At 35.9% G+C, this 19,466-nt stretch overlaps 1 protein-coding gene across 2 annotated transcripts in view; it reads right to left on the bottom strand.

Moving 5' to 3' along the window:
* The window catches only part of LOC150103629 (homocysteine-responsive endoplasmic reticulum-resident ubiquitin-like domain member 2 protein), a 135,221-nt gene that overhangs the window by 93,228 nt on the left and 22,527 nt on the right, over positions 1-19,466 (bottom strand). For both annotated transcript variants that reach the window (XM_090397699.1, XM_090397697.1), the window contains exon 2: positions 15,176-15,330. In XM_090397699.1, the coding sequence (XP_090253825.1) occupies positions 15,176-15,301 (126 nt within the window). In that variant the 5' untranslated portion in view covers positions 15,302-15,330. The remainder of the gene's footprint in view (positions 1-15,175; positions 15,331-19,466) is intronic.

Consider the following 19,466-nt stretch of genomic DNA (forward strand, 5'->3'; position numbering starts at 1 on the left):
ACAAAACTTAAATACAGATCTTTGTTATATTCCCATGCTTTCTCAACAATTGGTCTTAAAGTGAAGATCTAATTCTAACAGCCTCTATTTGGCCTGAATCCAGCTTGTTCTTCACCAAGCTGCTTTTCTTCCACAATTCTTCTCAACCGTTTCTCAAGTATACTTGCATAAATCTTGCCAGGAATACTCAGTAGGGAAATACCGCTGTAATTCTCACATGCAGTTTTATTTCCCTTTTTATATATGGGTACTATGAGGTCTACTCCAATCATCAGGAATTCGTCCCTCTGTCAAGGCATTCTGAACTATGCAGTACAGCCACTGTAAGACTTTTATACCACCATACTTCAGCATTTCTGGTCGAATATCATCTATACCTGCTGCCTTTCCACATTTCAAGGCTTTGATGGCTATTTCTACTTCAAGTATGGATATGTATTCCTGACTGTATGCCTGTTGAGTGTTTATTTACCACTGTGCAATCAATGCTTATTTCATTTAGCAATTTTTCTAAGTAATTACTCCATACTTCGAGGATATCTTTTTCATGTCATCTTTATCATCTCTAACTCCTTTTATAGCACTCTTTCCTCTGTTTCTAAGCTTGTTCAACTACCTCCAGATTATTTTGCAACCTTCTTGATATTTAATTTTTTTTATTTTTTGACAAAGTCCTCCCATGACTTTTGTTTAGCTAGTTTTACACAGTATTTAGCATTCTTACATTTGTCTCTGTATTCTCTAAGAGCACAAGCTGACTTATTTGCAGGAACTTTTGATATGCTTTCTTCTTTTCCTTCACTGCCTCTCTAACTTGCTGTGTCCACCATTGTGTTCTGATTTTTCTATCCTTGCAGACAACCTCACCAAATGCCTCTCTGGCTGAATCAATCAGGGTTTTCTTCAAGGCTTGCCACTGAATCTCTAAGGTTTGGTTCCTATTCTCAAACTCTTTCATTATTTCTTCAATAATCTTTGTGTATTTTAGTCTACAGTTCAACTTTCATTCTCTTCAAAATTTTCTTACATGTTATTCTTTTCAATATGAAATTCAATTTTATCCTGCTCAAGACTAAATAATGATCACTTCCAATTTCAAATCCTCTGTACACTCTGGTGTCCTGCACCAGGGAGAAAACATCACTATCAACAATAACATAGTCAATGAGACTTTTCTTATTCCTTGCCTCTTCTCTCCTGAATTTGTGCACATTTTTATGTTGGAACATGGTGTTAGTAATAACCAGTCCATGTCCTTAGCAGAAATCCAACAGGTATTTGCCATTATTATTAGCTTTGTTCTTTTCTCCAAATTTTCCCAAAACATCTTTGTATGTCTCACAATCATTTCCTACTCTGCTATTTAGATATCCAACAAGGACCAACTTTTCCATTTTCATTGTGTCAGTTGCTTTTTCTAAAGCATCAAAAAATTCCTCCACTTATACCTTAGTAGAACCTTCTGTGGGACCATAGGCACAAATAAGTCTCATTGTTCAATTCTCCATTCTGATATTTGTCCACATCACTCTACTTGAGACTGCCTGCTGTTGGATCCTACTTCTAAATCTTTACCTTGGATCCGACATGTTAATCACTATGATGTTCTTAAACAATTGATAAGTTGTAAGTTGATTTCTAATTCAAATATAAAGAAAATTTATATTTAAAGACTGTGTCACTTTATATCTGAATTAGTTCAAGAATTGAAGATAAACCAACTCACAACTATCTCTCCTTTTAGGTGTTAATATTATATATACTGGCCGAGCATATTTAACTTATCACTCCCGCTTTGGTTTGGATATTTTATGAAAGGTGCAGTAAAAGAGATTCAGGCAAAATACTACTTTTGATTAACAAAATAAACATTTAATTTTATAATCACAAATTATACACTTAAGATCAAAATACTAAATAAGTTATTATAAACTTCAGCCTTTCTGATAATACTGTCATACAAATTCAGACAATGGTAAATCTGTTATCTCTAATATAGTCTTCACACAGTTCACTTAACACTTAATAAAGCTTAATGTCGTAAAATTCCTTAGTGATCATTCACATTAACATCTCATAGTTTTTTTTAGTTTCAAATACAATTTATTGGTGGCAATACTTTTTCACAAGCTTACACTTTTAAATCTACGCTTCAGCTAACCTCCGCAACAGCTACTGTTAGTATAGGGATATTCTAGGAAGAAACACACTCATATCTCTGCATAGGAATATTAATGGTTGGAATATTCTTACCGACAATTTTCCTTCTTCATATCCTTATGTGCGAATACTTTTTGTAACTGTATACGCTTTAATCAATTAACGGCACTCATTTAAAAAAAATATTCTTAGAAATAACTGGATTAATTAACGGTCACAATACACACAATCAAATTCTTGCATAGATCAAACCGCTTGCACTACATTTGACATCACTTAACTAATTCAGTGTTCTACTAACAACTATTGTACTAAGGTAACACACAATAATTCCTTAACTTGAAGTTTAGTATGCACAGTTGCCTACTCCTTCGACATCAATTTAATCTTTTAGGTACCATAATTCTTAACACCGCTATCTTTAAACTCAGCTTTGTTGCCTCTAATTATTCTTTAGTTACTTCGTGCTATGCTTCAAGTTACCGTGTGTCCTTGAAAGGTCGGCCCTGAAATTAAATTTCAACTCAAGTATTGCTAGTCTATTTAGTAGTCACTCAGCTGTTTTCCGTAGCTATAATTGTTATTCTACAACTTATTAGCTAACCGCCCTCGACTAGTAGACTTTATTTAGCTGCTTGAGTGACTTGCCGACTCGCTATTATCGCACTGTGATTCCCGAATGCTCTGATTCCAACCTAAATGCCAATCTCTCTCTCTAATAAATCACTAATGTTCCACCTTTTCCAGCGTTCCTTGCTTTTTATATCCATTCTTCCCGCCTAAATTGTTCTCGTGATCTAAAACTCTTTTCAATAAACCTTCACTTTACGTGGTATTCCAAAACTCGCTTACATACGTCTCCATGACAACCAAACAAAATATAATAAAATTGAGCTATTACATAATGTTAAACTTTGCAAACAGGAATAAATAGAGAATATTTACATTTCAAATAATGCGCAGTTAAATTATCAAATACAAGTTCTTATAATATTAACATAGTAATAAATAAAATAGCTTAATAATATTTAATACAGTCTTTTCTTTATTGATACATATATCCTTGATTAAATAATTAAATATTAAATAAGGTTAAAGGTAGTTATATGAATATTAAATTATAAACAAGTGAATTACATTAAATAATATTTACAAGTCTAGCCTATGTGATGGAAGATCATGTTGGATTCTGAAACAAATAATAATTACTCCAATCTCTATATAATCAGAATCTAACACTGCCATTCAAGAAGATTAGCCTCTATTTTGTGTTGAATACTATGGCTACTCCTTTTCCTTGATTGTCATCGCCTGAATATAACATTTTGTATTTATTGCTCAGAAAGATCTCACCAGTTTTTGTCTTTTTTGTTTCAGTCACCTCTATTATGTCGATCTGGTACTTATCTAATTCCTCAGCTAGTTCCATTTCTTTGCCATTAAGGCTTCTTATGTTTATAGTAGCAATCTTTAATTCTGGTGACGTTGGGGTGTGCTTTCATATTTGTTCCAGTAGCTGACTTTTCGCTGTTCGCCCTGGTTCCCTGACAAAAACAACAGGGGCCTTGTGTAACCGGACGAAGCTCCAGCCGGCATGAAATTTTGTCATGTTGTACCATCATTTTTTATTTTGGTTTAAGCCAATAAGAATATAATTTGGTCAGCTAAATCCCAAATTGCCAGCCCATCCTCGTTCGTTCAGTATCCAGGTAGATACCCAACAGGATGCACCACGAGAAGGTGAGGATTGGACATTAGGTCAAAAGCCCTGGTCGGTTCTCTGCATTCCTTTAAAGACTATGTGTAAGTCTGCTCTCAGTTATACAGCTTTGACCCTTAAGCACCCCTGTGTTAGAAAATAGTACACTATAATCTTAGAGAAAATTTAAAAATTTGAAACAGCTTCACAAAGGGGTCAAAGAAGATTCACAAAAGTTGTAACAAGTCTTTGGAATGGAAATATGAAGATGGTGGGGGATGTAATTTGCAAAATTTCATGAATAGCAGCAGGAGGAGAGTGATATGATTGAGACATATCAATTGGTCAGGAATTGTTACCAAGTTAACATAGAAATTTTTCACAGAATGACTGAGAAAAAGAAATAATAAGAGGAAGAATATTGCTGGAAATTGTATAAGGAAGGTATGAGAGGAGTGAGAGGATTCTTTGCATGAGTGGGAGGAAACGTATTGCCCGAGTGAGTGTATTGTGAATGCAGACACATTGAATGAGCTTAAAGCATGGTTTGATAAGCTTTTTGTGTGATAGTATGTACCTCCCATGAAGATGCCATCTCCATGGAGGTCTGATATGAATAATACAATATTATTTATTAGAATACATAATATTTTAAAATTAATTTTTCATCATCATCATCATCAAATTCCTGCCAAGTACCCTCAAGGGGTGTACAGGATATGACAGTACTACATGAAAAAATTACATCATTACTAACTTCCTATCTACAATTTTCCCTCAAATCAGTCTGTTACTTGTCAAGACTCCAACATTATCAGATCTTATATTTCTATCGTCTAAGGCACTTTGTACCGTATCAATTCACCTATATCTTGGTCTTCCTCTGGGTCATTTTCCTGCCAACCTGGCAGAGAACACTTGTTTTGCTAATCTTTCCTCTCCCATTCTATTTAAGTGACCATACCACCTGGGATTAGCTCTGCTAACACATTCCTGGATGCTGACAATGTCTAGTTCTTTCCTAATATCCTCATTTTTAATATGATATTGCCATTGATGCCATCTGTTCACGCCTATAATCTTTCTCAGGACTCTCATATCTGTGGTCTCTAGTCTTTGGTCAAGTGTTTTACTTCAGACCCAGCTCTCAGATCCATAAGTTAAAACTGGTTTGAACACTGTCTTGTATACAGCTAATTTAGTGTTCCGACTAATTTCTCTCTTATTCCAAATGAATTTATTCAATTGACTTCCCACCATACCAGCTTTGCTGATTCTGTTGTCTATTTCTATATTTAATTTACCATAGTTCAGAAAGCCTGGACAGAGGGACGAATTCCCGATGATTGGAGTAGAGCTCTCATAGTACCCATATATAAAAAGGGAAATAAAACTGAATGTGAGAATTACAGAGGTATTTCCCTACTGAGTGTTCCTGGCAAGATCTATGCAAGTATACTTGAGAAACGGTTGAGAAGAATTGTGGAAGAAAAGCTTGGTGAAGAACAAGCGGGATTCAGGCCAAATAGAGGCTGTCAGGATCAGATCTTCACTTTACGACAAATAGTCGAGAAAGCATGGGAATATAACAAAGATCTGTATTTAAGTTTTGTCGATTTGGAAAAGGCATATTACAAGGTGCCAAGAGAGAAGCTATTCAATACGCTGCAGTTATATGGTGTCAATGGGGCATTATATCAAGCATTACTTAGTCTTTATTTGAGTTGTGAGTCAGCAGTTAGAATTGAAGGAAGTACAGGAAGATGGTTTAATGTTAAATCTGGTGTGAGACAAGGATGTACATTATCCCCTCTGTTATTCATTATCTATATGGATCACATTATGAAGGAATGTGGTATTAAACCTGATATCAAAATTGGAGATGTTAATGTCAGCTCTTTGCTTTATGCGGATGATGTTATACTTCTAAATAAATCCGCTACAAGTCTGCAAGATTCTCTGACTAAATTGAATAGCTGTTGTAATAGATATGGTATGAAGGTCAGCAATAAAAAGACAAAGACAATGAAAATAGGCAGAATCATTGAAAATGTCAACTGTGTTGTGAATGGAGAACCTGTGGAACAAGTAAAACATTTCAGCTACTTAGGCACAATTTTTACTGAAGATGGTAAACTAAATATAGAAATAGACAACAGAATCAGCAAAGCTGGTATCGTAGGAAGTCAATTGAATAAATTCATTTGGAATAAGAAAGAAATTAGTCGGTACACTAAATTAGCTGTATACAAGACTGTGTTCAAACCAATTTTAACTTATGGATCTGAGAGCTGGGTCAGAAGTAAAACACTTGAACAAAGACTAGAGACCGCAAATATGAGAGTCCTGAGAAAGATTAGAGGCGTGAACAGATGGCATCAATGGCAATATCATATTAAAAATGAGGATATTAGGAAAGAACTTGACATTGTCAGCATCCAGGAATGCGTTAGCAGAGCTAATCTCAGATGGTATGGTCACTTAAATAGAATGGGAGAGGAAAGATTAGCAAAACAAGTGTTCTCTGCCAGGTTGGCAGGAAAACGACCCAGAGGAAGACCAAGATATAGGTGGATTGATACGGTACAAAGTGCCTTAGATGATAGAAATATAAGATCTGATAATGTTGGAGTCTTGACAAGTAACAGACTGATTTGGAGGAAAATTGTAGATAGGAAGTTAGTAATGATGTAGATTTTTCATGTAGTGCTATCATATCCTGTACACCCCTTGAGGGTACTTGGCAGGAATTTGATGATGATGATGAATTTACCATCTTCAGTAAAAATCGTGCTTAAGTACCTGAAATGTTTTACTTGTTCCACAGGTTCTCCATTCACAACACAGTTGACATTTTCAATGATTCTGCCTATTTTCATTGTCTTTGTCTTTTTATTGCTTATTATTACAACAGCTATTCGATTTAGTCAGAGAATCTTGCAGACTTGTAGCGGATTTATTTAGAAGTATAACATCATCCGCATAAAGCAAAGAGCTGACATTAACATCTCCAATTTTGATATCAGGTTTAATACCACCTTCCTTCATAATGATAATGAATAACAGAGGGGATAATATACATCCTTGTCTCACACCAGATTTAACATTAAACCATCTTCCTGTACTTCCTTCAATTCTAACTGCTGACTTACAACTCAAATAAAGACTAAGTATTGCTTGATATAATGCCCCATTGACACCATATAACTGCAGCGTATTGAATAGCTTCTCTCTTGGCACCTTGTCATATGCCTTTTCCAATTCGACAAAACTTAAATACAGATCTTTGTTATATTCCCATGCTTTCTCGACTATTTGTCGTAAAGTGAAGATCTGATCCTGACAGCCTCTATTTGGCCTGAATCCAGCTTGTTCTTCACTAAGCTTTTCTTCCACAATTCTTCTCAACCGTTTCTCAAGTATACTTGCATAGATCTTGCCAGGAACACTCAGTAGGGAAATACCTCTGTAATTCTCACATTCAGTTTTTTTCCCTTTTTATATATGGGTACTATGAGAGCTCTACTCCAATCATCGGGAATTCGTCCCTCTGTCCAGGCTTTCTGAACTATGCAGTGCAGCCACTGTAAGACTTTTATACCACCATACTTCAGCATTTCTGGTCAAATATCATCTACTCCCGCTGACTTTCAACATTTCAAGCCTTTGATGGCTTTTTCTTCAAGTATGGATATGTATTCCTGACTGCATGGCTGGTCAGTGTTTTTTATCACTGTGCTGTCATCACTGCTTGTTTCATTTAGCAGTTTTTCAAAGTAATTACTCCATACTTCAAGGATATCTTTTTCTCCCATTTTCATATCACCTTTATCATCTCTAACTCCTTTTACAGCACTCTTTCCTCCATTCCTAAGCTTCTTCAACATCATCATCATCATCAAATTCCTGCCATGTACCCTCAAGGGGTGTACAGGATATGACAGTACTACATGAAAATATTACATCATTACTAACTTCCTATCTACAATTTTCCTCCAAATCAGTCTGTTACTTGTCAAGACTCCAACATTATCAGATCTTATATTTCTATCGTCTAACGCACTTCGTACCGTATCAATCCACCTATATCTTGGTCTTCCTCTGGGTCGTTTTCCTGCCAACCTGGAAGAGAACACTTGTTTTGCTAATCTTTCCTCTCCCATTCTATTTAAGTGACCATACCATCTGAGATTAGCTCTGCTAACACATTCCTGGATGCTGACAATGTCAAGTTCTTTCCTAATATCCTCATTTTTAATATGATATTGCCATTGATGCCATCTGTTCACGCCTCTAATCTTTCTCAGGACTCTCATATCTGCGGTCTCTAGTCTTTGGTCAAGTGTTTTACTTCTGACCCAGCACTCAGATCCATAAGTTAAAATTGATTTGAACACAGTCTTGTACACAGCTAATTTAGTGTTCCGACTAATTTCTTTCTTATTCCATATGAATTTATTCAATTGACTTCCCACGATACCAGCTTTGCTGATTCTGTTGTCTATTTCTATATTTAGTTTACCATCTTCAGTAAAAATTGTGCCTAAGTAGCTGAAATGTTTTACTTGTTCCACAGGTTCTCCATTCACAACACAGTTGACAATTTCAATGATTCTGCCTATTTTCATTGTCTTTGTCTTTTTATTGCTGACCTTCATACCATATCTATTACAACAGCTATTCAATTCAGTCAGAGAATCTTGCAGACTTGTAGCGGATTTATTTAGAAGTATAACATCATCCGCATAAAGCAAAGAGCTGACATTAACATCTCCAATTTTGATATCAGGTTTAATACCACATTCCTTCATAATGTGATCCATATAGATAATGAATAACAGAGGGGATAATGTACATCCTTGTCTCACACCAGATTTAACATTAAACCATCTTCCTGTACTTCCTTCAATTCTAACTGCTGACTCACAACTCAAATAAAGACTAAGTATTGCTTGATATAATGCCCCATTGACACCATATAACTGCAGCGTATTGAATAGCTTCTGTCTTGGCACCTTGTCATATGCCTTTTCCAAATCGACAAAACTTAAATACAGATCTTTGTTATATTCCCATGCTTTCTCGACTATTTGTCGTAAAGTGAAGATCTGATCCTGACAGCCTCTATTTGGCCTGAATCCAGCTTGTTCTTCACCAAGCTTTTCTTCCACAATTCTTCTCAACCGTTTCTCAAGTATACTTGCATAGATCTTGCCAGGAACACTCAGTAGGGAAATACCTCTGTAATTCTCACATTCAGTTTTATTTCCCTTTTTATATATGGGTACTATGAGAGCTCTACTCCAATCATCGGGAATTCGTCCCTCTGTCCAGGCTTTCTGAACTATGCAGTGCAGCCACTGCAAGACTCTTATACCACCATACTTCAGCATTTCTGGTCGAATATCATCTACTCCTGCTGCCTTTCCACATTTCAAGCCTTTAATGGCTTTTTCTACTTCAAGTATGGATATGTATTCCTGACTGCATGCCTGGTCAGTGTTTTTTATCATTGTGCTGTCATCACTGCTTGTTTCATTTAGCAGTTTTTCAAAGTAATTACTCCATACTTCAAGGATATCTTTTTCTCCTGTTTTCATTTCACCTTTATCATCTCTAATTCCTTTTACAGCACTCTTTCCTCCATTCCTAAGCTTCTTCAACAACCTCCAGAATATTTTGCCACCTTCTTGATATTTATTTTCTATATTCTTGCCAAAGTCCTCCCATGACTTTTGTTTAGCTAGTTTTACACACTGTTTAGCTTTCTTACATTTGTCTCTGTATTCTGTAAGAGTAAAAGCTGACTTATTTGCCAGGAACTTTTGATATGCTTTCTTCTTTTCCTTCACTGCCTCTTTAACTTCCTGTGTCCACCAGGGAGTTCTGATTTTTTTATCCTTGCACACAACCTCACCACATGCCTCTCTGGCAGAATCAATCAATGTTTCCTTCAGAGTTTGCCACTGAATCTCCAAGGTTTGATTCCTGTTCTCAAACTCTTTCATTTTCTTTTCAATAATATTTCTGTATTTTAGTCTACAGTTCACATCTGAGAGCTGCTCAACTTTTATTCGCTTTAAAACTTTCTTACATGTTATTCTTTTCAATATGAAATTCAATTTTATCCTGCTCAAGACTAAATAGTGATCACTTCAATTTCAAATCCTCTGTACACTCTGGTGTCCTGCACCAGGGAGAAAACATCACTATCAACAATAACATAGTCAATGAGACTTTTCTTATTCCTAGCCTCTTCTCTCCATGTGAATTTGTGCACATTTTTATGTTGGAACATGGTGTTAGTAATAACCAGTCCATGTCCTGAGCAGAAATCCAACAGATATTTGCCATTATTATTAGCTTTGCTCTTTTCTCCAAATTTTCCCAAAATATTTTTGTATGTCTCACAATCATTTCCTACTCTACTATTTAGATCCCCAACAAGGACCAACTTTTCCTTTTTCATTGTGTCAGTTGTTTTTTCTAAAGCCTCAAAAAATTCCTCCACTTCTACCTTAGTAGAACCTTCTGTGGGACCATAGGCACAAATAAGTCTCATTGTCCAGTTCCCCATTCTCATATTTGCCCACATTACTCTACTTGAGACTGACTGCCATTCAAGAAGATTAGCCTCGTATTTTGTGTTGAATACTATGGCTACTCCTTCTTTTCCTTGATTGTCATTGCCTGAATATAACATTTTGTATTTATTGCTCAGAAAGATCTCACCAGTTTTGGTCTTTTTTGTTTCAGTCACCCCTATTATGTCGATCTGGTACTTATCTAATTCCTCAGCAAGCTCCATTTCTTTGCCATTCAGGCTTCTTACGTTGATAGTACCGATCTTTAACTCTGGTGATGTTGAGTTGGGGTTTGTTTTCAGATTTGTTCCAGTAGCTGACTTTTCGCTGTTCACCCTGGTTCCCTGGCGAAAACAACGGGGGCCTTGTTTAACCGGGCGACGCCCCAGCCGGCATGAAATTTTGTCATGTTGTACCATCATTTTGTTTATTTTGGTTTAACCAATAAGAATACAATTTGGTCGGCTAAATCCCAAATTGCCAGCCCATCCTCGTTCGTTCAGTATCAAAGTAGATACCCAACAGGGTGCACCACGAGAAGGTGAGGATTGGACATTAGGTCAGAAGCCCTGGTCGGTTCTCCGCATTCCTTTAAAGGCTATGTGGAGGTCTCCTCTCAGTTATACAGCTTTGACCCTTAAGCACCCCAGAGCTTCTTCAACAACCTTCAGAATATTTTGCCACCTTCTTGATATTTATTTTCTATATTCTTGCTAAAGTCCTCCCATGACTTTTGTTTAGCTAGTTTTACACACTGTTTAGCTTTCTTACATTTGTCTCTGTATTCTCTAAGGGCACAAGCTGACTTATTTGCCAGGAACTTTTGATATGCTTTCTTCTTTTCCTTCACTGCCTCTTTAACTTCCTGTGTCCACCAGGGAGGTCTGATTTTTTATCCTTGCACACAACCTCACCACATGCCTCTCAGGCAGAATCAATCGATGTTTTCTTCAGTTTGCCACTGAATCTCCAAGGTTTGATTCCTGTACTCAAACTCTTTCATTTTCTTTTCAATAATCTTTCTGTATTTTAGTCTACAGTTCACATCTGAGAGCTGCTCAACTTTTATTTGCTTTAAAACTTTCTTACATGTCATTCTTTTCAATATGAAATTCAATTTTATCCTGCTCAAGACTAAATATTGATCACTTCCAATTTCAAATCCTCTGTACACTCTGGTGTCCTTCACCAGGGAGAAAACATCATTATCAACAATAACATAGTCAATGAGACTTTTCTTATTCCTAGCCTCTTCTCTCCATGTGAATTTGTGCGCATTTTTGTGTTGGAACATGGTGTTAGTAATAACCAGCCCATGTCCTGAACAGAAATCCAACAGATAATTGCCATTATTATTAGCTCTGCTCTTTTCTCCAAATTTTCCTAAAATATTTTTGTATGTCTCCCAATCATTTCCTACTCTGCTATTTAGATCCCCAACAAGGACCAACTTTTCCTTTTTCATTGTGTCAGTTGCTTTTTCTAAAGCCTCAAAAATTCCTCCACTTCTACCTTAGTAGAACCTTCTGTGGGACCATAAGCACAAATAAGTCTCATTGTCCAGTTCCCATTCTCATATTTGCCCACATTACTCTACTTGAGACTGACTGCCATTCAAGAAGATTATTCTCGTATTTTGTGTTGAATACTATGGGTACTCCTTCTTTTCCTTGATTGTCATTGCCTGAATATAACATTTTGTATTTATTGCTCAGAAAGATCTCATCAGTTTTGGTCTTTTTTGTTTCAGTCATCCCTATTATGTAGATCTGGTACTTATCTAATTCCTCAGCTAGCTCCATTTCTTTGCCATTCAGGCTTCTTACGTTGATAGTACCGATCTTTAACTCTGGTGATGTTGAGTTGCGGTTTGTTTTCAGATTTGTTCCAGTATCTGACTTTTCACTGTTCGCCCTGGTTCCCTGGCGAAAACAACGGGGGCCTTGTTTAACCGGATGACGCCCCAGCCGGCATGAAATTTTGTCATGTTGTACCATCATTTTTTATTTGGGTTTAACCAATAAGAATACAATTTGGTGTGCTAAATTCCAAATTGCCAGCCCATCCTCGTTTGTTCAGTATCAAAGTAGATACCCAACAGGGTGCACCACGAGAAGGTAAGGATTGGACATTAGGTCAGAAGCCCTGGTTGGTTCTCCACATTCCTTTAAAGGCTATGTGGAGGTCTCCTGTTCAGTTATACAGCTTTGACCCTTAAGCACCCCAAAAAAAATTAATTTTAAATTCATTAAAATTAATTTTTAATGATTTCAATTATAATTGTATGAATAAGACATACATGGCTTACTTTAAGTTCTGCAAATGCCATTAGAAAATGATTTAAAACAATTAATAAAAAAAGAAATTTTTTTTATTACATATACACTATCTCCAGACACTTTAGCTTACAATTCATACCAGCAGGTGAACCCTAGTATCGAGTATGTCCACCTTTGGAAATGATTATCTCCTACACCCTTTGAGGGAGGCTTTCCAATATGCGGCAGACATCAGATGGTATTTGTCTCAATTCCTCCTCCATCAAAGAAGCACTGAGTTCAGTGACAGATCAAGGATGTGCTGCTCTGGACCTCAATCACCACTCCAATTCATCTCACAAGAGTTCAATGGGGTCAAGACTCTGTACAGGCAGTCATTTAACATCCGTCTCTTCATACATTTCATAATAGCTGCAGCTTTATGGCATGGGGTATTGTCGTCTTGATAGTAACACAGGTCCATAAAAACACCACATTGTAGGCAGCACCTGATTATCCAGAATATCATGGTATTGAATTGCCTTCATGGAACCACAGATGACCAGTGGTCTCCACTCCAAACCAGCTGAATGCACCCCACATCATTACTCCTCCACCACGAAACTTTACTGTGGTGACCAACATTCACCAGATTGCCTCCACATCCTGCCATGAGACTAGAAACAGGTGAACCTTGATTCACTGCTCCAGAACACTGTTCTCCATTGGTCAATTGTACAGTTCACATGCACTTTGCACCAGGTCAGACGAGCCGCCTGTTCATTGTTGTGATGTTTGGCTCATTGTGTGCTGCTGCTCTTCTGTGGAAACCCAGTAAATGGGGTTCTTTTTGTACAGTATTAGTGCTCACCATCGTTTTACTGGTACTCTAAAACTCATCAAGGATGGTCTGTTGATTGTAGCCAGTTTTTGTGTGCCACTTGTTTTATCACCCTCCTGTCCCTGTCAGTCATTCTTGGTGGCAGCTTTAGGTGTTTTCCTGCACTAGTGATGGCAGAATGTCTCCAATTTTGGATGCTCCAGTTGAGCAGCAATGGCACATATTGACATGCCACCAATGTGACAGCCCACGATGAATGTTATGATGAATACTGCTTCCTACTATCTGTAGGAAGCAGTATTCATATTTTGGTATAGTTATTAACAAACCTGGAATGTTCCATAACTTCAAATAACAGGGGGTGTCCAGACAATTATTGGTTGATACAGTGTGTGTGTGTGTGTGTGTGTGTGTGTGTGTGCCCTCTGTCCAAAAAGAAACCGAACTTTTCGAAAATAGAAGAAACTAGTGGCACCACTTGTTGTATCTTTTTGTTGTAGAAAGCAGCAACCTTCGTTAGTGTTGTGTCAACTGTTTATTACATTTGTCTCATTAGAAGCCGAGTTATAGTGCAAGAGTGACAGTGTGTTTTGATGAATGGTCGGAAAATGAGTTTCAAACAGAGCTGCAATTGACTTTTGTATTAAACTTGGTAAAAATTTTACGGAAACATATCAAATGCTTCAAAAAGCACATGGTGATGAATGCTTATCCCGTACTCAAGTTTACGAGTGGTTTAAGTGATTTCAAAGTGGTCATGAGACGCTTGTGGACGAAGATGAATTGGCGATTCCAAAATCAACCGTGCACAACATTTTGAACCGAGAGTTTGGGCCTTTGTAAATTGAATTCGCGATTTGTTCCCCACAAGTTGACCGACGACCAAAAAAATGTATCGAATTGAACCCTACAAGGACCTCATTAAAAAAGGCTGGTAAGGACTCAAATTTCCTTGAAACGATCATTACTGGTGATGAAACATGGAGTTCTGAGTATGAGCCTGAAACAAAGCGCCAGAGTGCTGAGTGGAGACCACTGGAAGAGGGGCATCCGAAAAAAAGTCGCTTGGAGACAGTTTTTGAGCAAAAACCAAGTTTGTCTGTAGGATCACTCACCGTATTCGCCTGATTTAGCACCCTGAGACTTCCTTCTCTCCTCCCGACTTCATTTGCCAATGAAAGGAAAGCGATACAACACCATTGAAAATGTTCAAGTGACAGTAATCATGACCCTCAACAGTATCCCAAAAACTGATATAAAAAAAACTCATTTAATGAATTAATTGACCGTGCCAAACACTGTATCGAAGCTGAGGGAGAGTATATTGATTGAAATAAATGATTTGAATAATTATAATTGGCCTGTGTTTTATTTTCTATCAAAAGTTCGGTTTCTTGGCATCTAGTGGTATGGCAACAGATGTGTTGCCATACCACCTGCATTCAACTGCTATCATGAAATACTGCTTCCTGCTAACCATACACTAGTTTTTATGTTATTAACAAACCAATGTTCCATAACTTCAAATAACAGGAGTGTGTGGACAATTATTGGTAGATAGTGTGTGTATATATATATAAAATTATAAATGATATAACTAAAATTAAAATTCAGAAAATATAATTTCACTCACAGGTTTCGTTGGATAAACTTCAGAAATGTGTTCCTTAAGTTTTTCCACTGTCCACAGCCTTTCACAAACAACATTTTGGTCTCCGATAGACTGGTTGGGAGACTTTATAATCAATTTCAGTGACATCTTTGGTTATTTCTTTTACTAGAAGAAAACTGTAAACATAATCATTTGTTACCATTTCTCAATTGGTATAGTTTTTGAATCAAATTATTTTACACAATGGAATAAATCAGTTAATTAAATTAAAGGGATATTAAATCCCACATTGTTTTAAAACCAAATAAGAAACTCAAAGATTTCTCAAACACATTTCCTAGGAAATGTGTTTTTACATTATGGAAAATACCAAGAATAGCGATCAGAACTTTCCCCACCTTTGCAACGAGTTGCCCGTGTTTATACTACGTTCTAGGACCACTTGCATTTAGCTCACGCTAGTATTCGCCGATACTTTTATAGTTTTTTATACTATAATCGGCATGAAACTCTCCAATTCCAATCTTTGAGTTTCTTATTCAGTTTTAAAATAACGTGGGATCTAATATCCCCTTAATTTAATTAATGTTTATATCGCCGAAATGAAGCCTGTTCGCTCTTTATATTTAAGGAATAAATCAGTTTTCCTTCTGCAATTAGAGTAAAGAAACTGAGTAAATTTGGACTGCTAATTTAAATTTATTTAAAAGCACCTGTAAAACTGCATGAATGTTACTAGCACATATGTGGCAACAAAAAAAGATAATCAAAATTTTTCCTGTTATATATTTTAGTTGATTTCCATGAAAAGGGTATAATATTTTTCGACTCTGAGAGTACTAATGTTTACTCCAACACTCCCCACTCCCTGCATGAACAATATATACCTGCAATAATCAAACCACACTATGATTAGAAAGTTTCTTGCTTGGTATAACAAGAACCAAGAGAGAAAAAAAAATTTTATCTGCCTAGAATAAGGCTTAGAACCGGCTTGCATCCAATGTATAGTATATAATTTGGATGCAATATCAGCTCATTGCTTACCGCAAATACTTCTGCATTCCCCCTGGCTCAGGTGGTGTTGGGAAAAAGAAGATGAAGTTATGGTCACTTAGGAAGATAACCTCACTATTTTGGATTGTATTGGAGATATACAGCTTTAGAAATAAAAAAGTTAAGAAGTCAGCATAGTTTCAGGAATTGGAGAGTGATGAAATATAACAGATGAATTTAACTGAATGCAGCAAGAAAACCTTAAGACAGATTTTCTGGTAAGGAATGGCTGATCTCACAAAGGCACAGGTGTTGTCCTTGTGGTAAAAGGAATCATGCAGTGTGTAATTTGGACATCAAAGATGGACTATGGTTGCTGTAGTATACAGCAACCATAGTCCATCTACAAGAATAGTAGCTCTGATCTAGATGTCTGTAAGTCATGTTGATTGTTATTTATGTTATGCCACAGATTTTGGTAAAATCAGACGTGAAGCATGTTTTATATATTTTGTTTCACTTATATATTGTTGTTGAAAATTTTTGGAACTGATCCTTTATTTATATTATACAAAAGAATATTACAGTAATTCTATTAATGTAACTCCACTTAACACTTGAGGTATGTAAAACATAGAAAAAAATATGTACATTATGTTTCCATAATTTTTGAGGTGAACAACATCACTTATTTTAAAACAAATGCTTTATTTCTGTTTGTTTTAGGAGAGAATGCTGGAAAAGCATCAGTAAGATTAAAAGTGTGCTATGTAATCTAGACAGTCTTCATCTTTCTGATATTTTCCTGCACTTCCCATTTGAAACCAAATTGCTGCTCCTCCTAACTTTTCTCAAGAGAGGAAAGTTAGGTGCAACAGACTCTTGTTCTGTATGAGGTTAAGTTAATTTACGCCATGGATGCTGATAAAGCAGATGAAAAGGAAGTTTTTTTTTTTTTTTTTTTTTTTAGAGATTTTGATGTTTTGTATATTTTACTTTGTCATTTTTCTGAATTGGTTTATTTTAATCACAGATGTATCACTGTTGTTGTATATCTCATTTTGGATTAGCAAATAAATGAAAACAGTAGGGTCATAAAATGAGGAGACAGACTACTTTGTAGCCATCTATATCACCTCTAGCTTAACTATATTATGCACAACATTTTAACATTAAGAGATGAACTGAAAAACTACTGCAACAAGGAGGTAAAAGAAAAGAATGACTGCTTATCTAACTATTCATCACTCTTCCTTTAAAAGTTTTTCCTGGACAGATCATCATTAGTAACAATCATTAAATAGTCATTAGTAATAATCATTAAGTAGTCATTATTAATGTTACTGAGACAGAGTGTCTCTTTAAGGGAAGACAATAAACATGATATACAACCAGCTTCATCAAAACAGGACCAACATTGATTGAGATGCAGCATATACAACAGCATGATAACCATAAATAGAAAATGTAACATTTTTTATATCTCAAGATGGACATCAAATCATTTTGGTATAGATTTGAATTACATAGGAAAGCTTTAAAAGATTCCTTAAATAGACAAATAAATTATTAAATGGCAATGCAAAGAAGGTCATGCATTCTCAAAATAATCATGTGGTCTATAGGCAAGGCATGATCTGCAAGTGTAGACTTTCTAGGTTACTGAAATCAGATAGAGTGTAATGCCACTGTTTTTTTCCTGAAAAATGACCAGCCTATTCATAATAACTGAAATTATATGGAAAAGAAATCCACAGACTGAGAGAAAAATCATTGGAGAATTTTGTCCATAGTACACACAAAGAAAGAAGCCAACTTTTGAATTAGAGAAAGGGAGAATTAAACTTCTTTAAAACTAAGGTGATATCTGAGATGTCATTCACATAAGGAATGATTATGTGATGGATGATGACCATTTTTGATAGAGCTTGTCTGAGAGTGTAATTGGAAGAATGCCAGTATGTTGCATCCTTCGACTGGAAAAGGCCTAAGTTCAATTCTCCTCATGATGGCAGGAATCGTTATGTTTTTGTTTTTTTCCTCAATTGAATATGAGTTACCGATCTCATATAGAGGTAGCAGGGTTTTTTCCTCCCAGAAACTTGGGTTTTTCATCCCAGATACAGATAAATCAGTCTTCAGAACACACACACAATTTACAGACCAAATAAATAAATAAATACTAGCGGTGGTGATGGGCAGTAGATAGCATTGATGTATATGATGATAGCAGTAGTGGTTCAGTGTAGTTGGTGGATGAAGTGGTGGAGATGGAGAGTTGTAGAGTAGGTGATGATGCTGATGAGTCTTTGGACCCCTTGAAGGTGGCACAAAATAATAATAATAATAATAATAATAATAATATATCATTAAAAGATGCTATAATGAATTCATATTCTTTAGAGATAAGATATGTATAAAGTGAATTATATTCACTGAATGAGCTGTATTTTAATAACACGAAACTTCTGATTAACTGAATGGTGAGAATTATTAAAAATGTATTTTCTTTTAAAAGTGAGGTTTATGTAAACTGAAAAACTAGGAAAGCCATCAGCAAGCTAGTTGATTAATCAGCTAAAGAACTATAATGGTGAGCCAACCAATCTCATATGGAGATAGACAATATTTTTATCTTGAAACAAGCAATTAACAGACAAAAATATTATGTAGTGGATGGAGGATGGTGTAGCATGATGTAGTGTAGAGTGGCCTCTTGGGATGAATCCTTGAACTCTAAGGAGGTATCATGTAATAATGACAACAAACTAAAACCAACAATGAGGTTAGGAGAAATACAGGGCGATTGTTTTTCAAACTGTTTATAATTCAGGAGTAGTTATCAATCTTAGTTTAAACCAAGTCTGTCAAGGAATGCTACTCATCTTTCATGCAAGTATTAATAATAGCACATGATTAATAAGCACATTAATAATTCCTGGTATGTACTATGTAATCAAGGCTTTTTTTTTTTAATGTTGCTTCCATCCATGAAAGATTATTTGTAAACTTACAGTACAGTGTGGACCATGGGTAGGCTAGGTTTTTTCCCCCTATTTTTATCGCTTTTTCTGTATTTTTCATTTATTTTTACATAGTCTGGGAAACCCTGCTCTAGAGACCAAACCGTGAACTTTTTCAAGCCACTTCAGCTCTCCAATAAGTGAGGTGATAATCTTAAACCAGGCAAGAGTATGTTCCAAAAAATGCTACTAGCTATTCATCTTTTAAGTATGTACCTGAAATAATTTCATTTACTTGAGGCATATTACTACAAAATTATTAATCATTATTATTATGTAACACCTCCAGGGAG

The sequence above is a fragment of the Typopeltis vanoorti genome, chromosome 9 (genome assembly GCF_054136105.1).
Source record: "Typopeltis vanoorti isolate ZY-2024b chromosome 9, IOZ_Tvanoo_1.0, whole genome shotgun sequence".
Taxonomy (NCBI): Eukaryota; Metazoa; Arthropoda; class Arachnida; order Uropygi; family Thelyphonidae; genus Typopeltis; species Typopeltis vanoorti.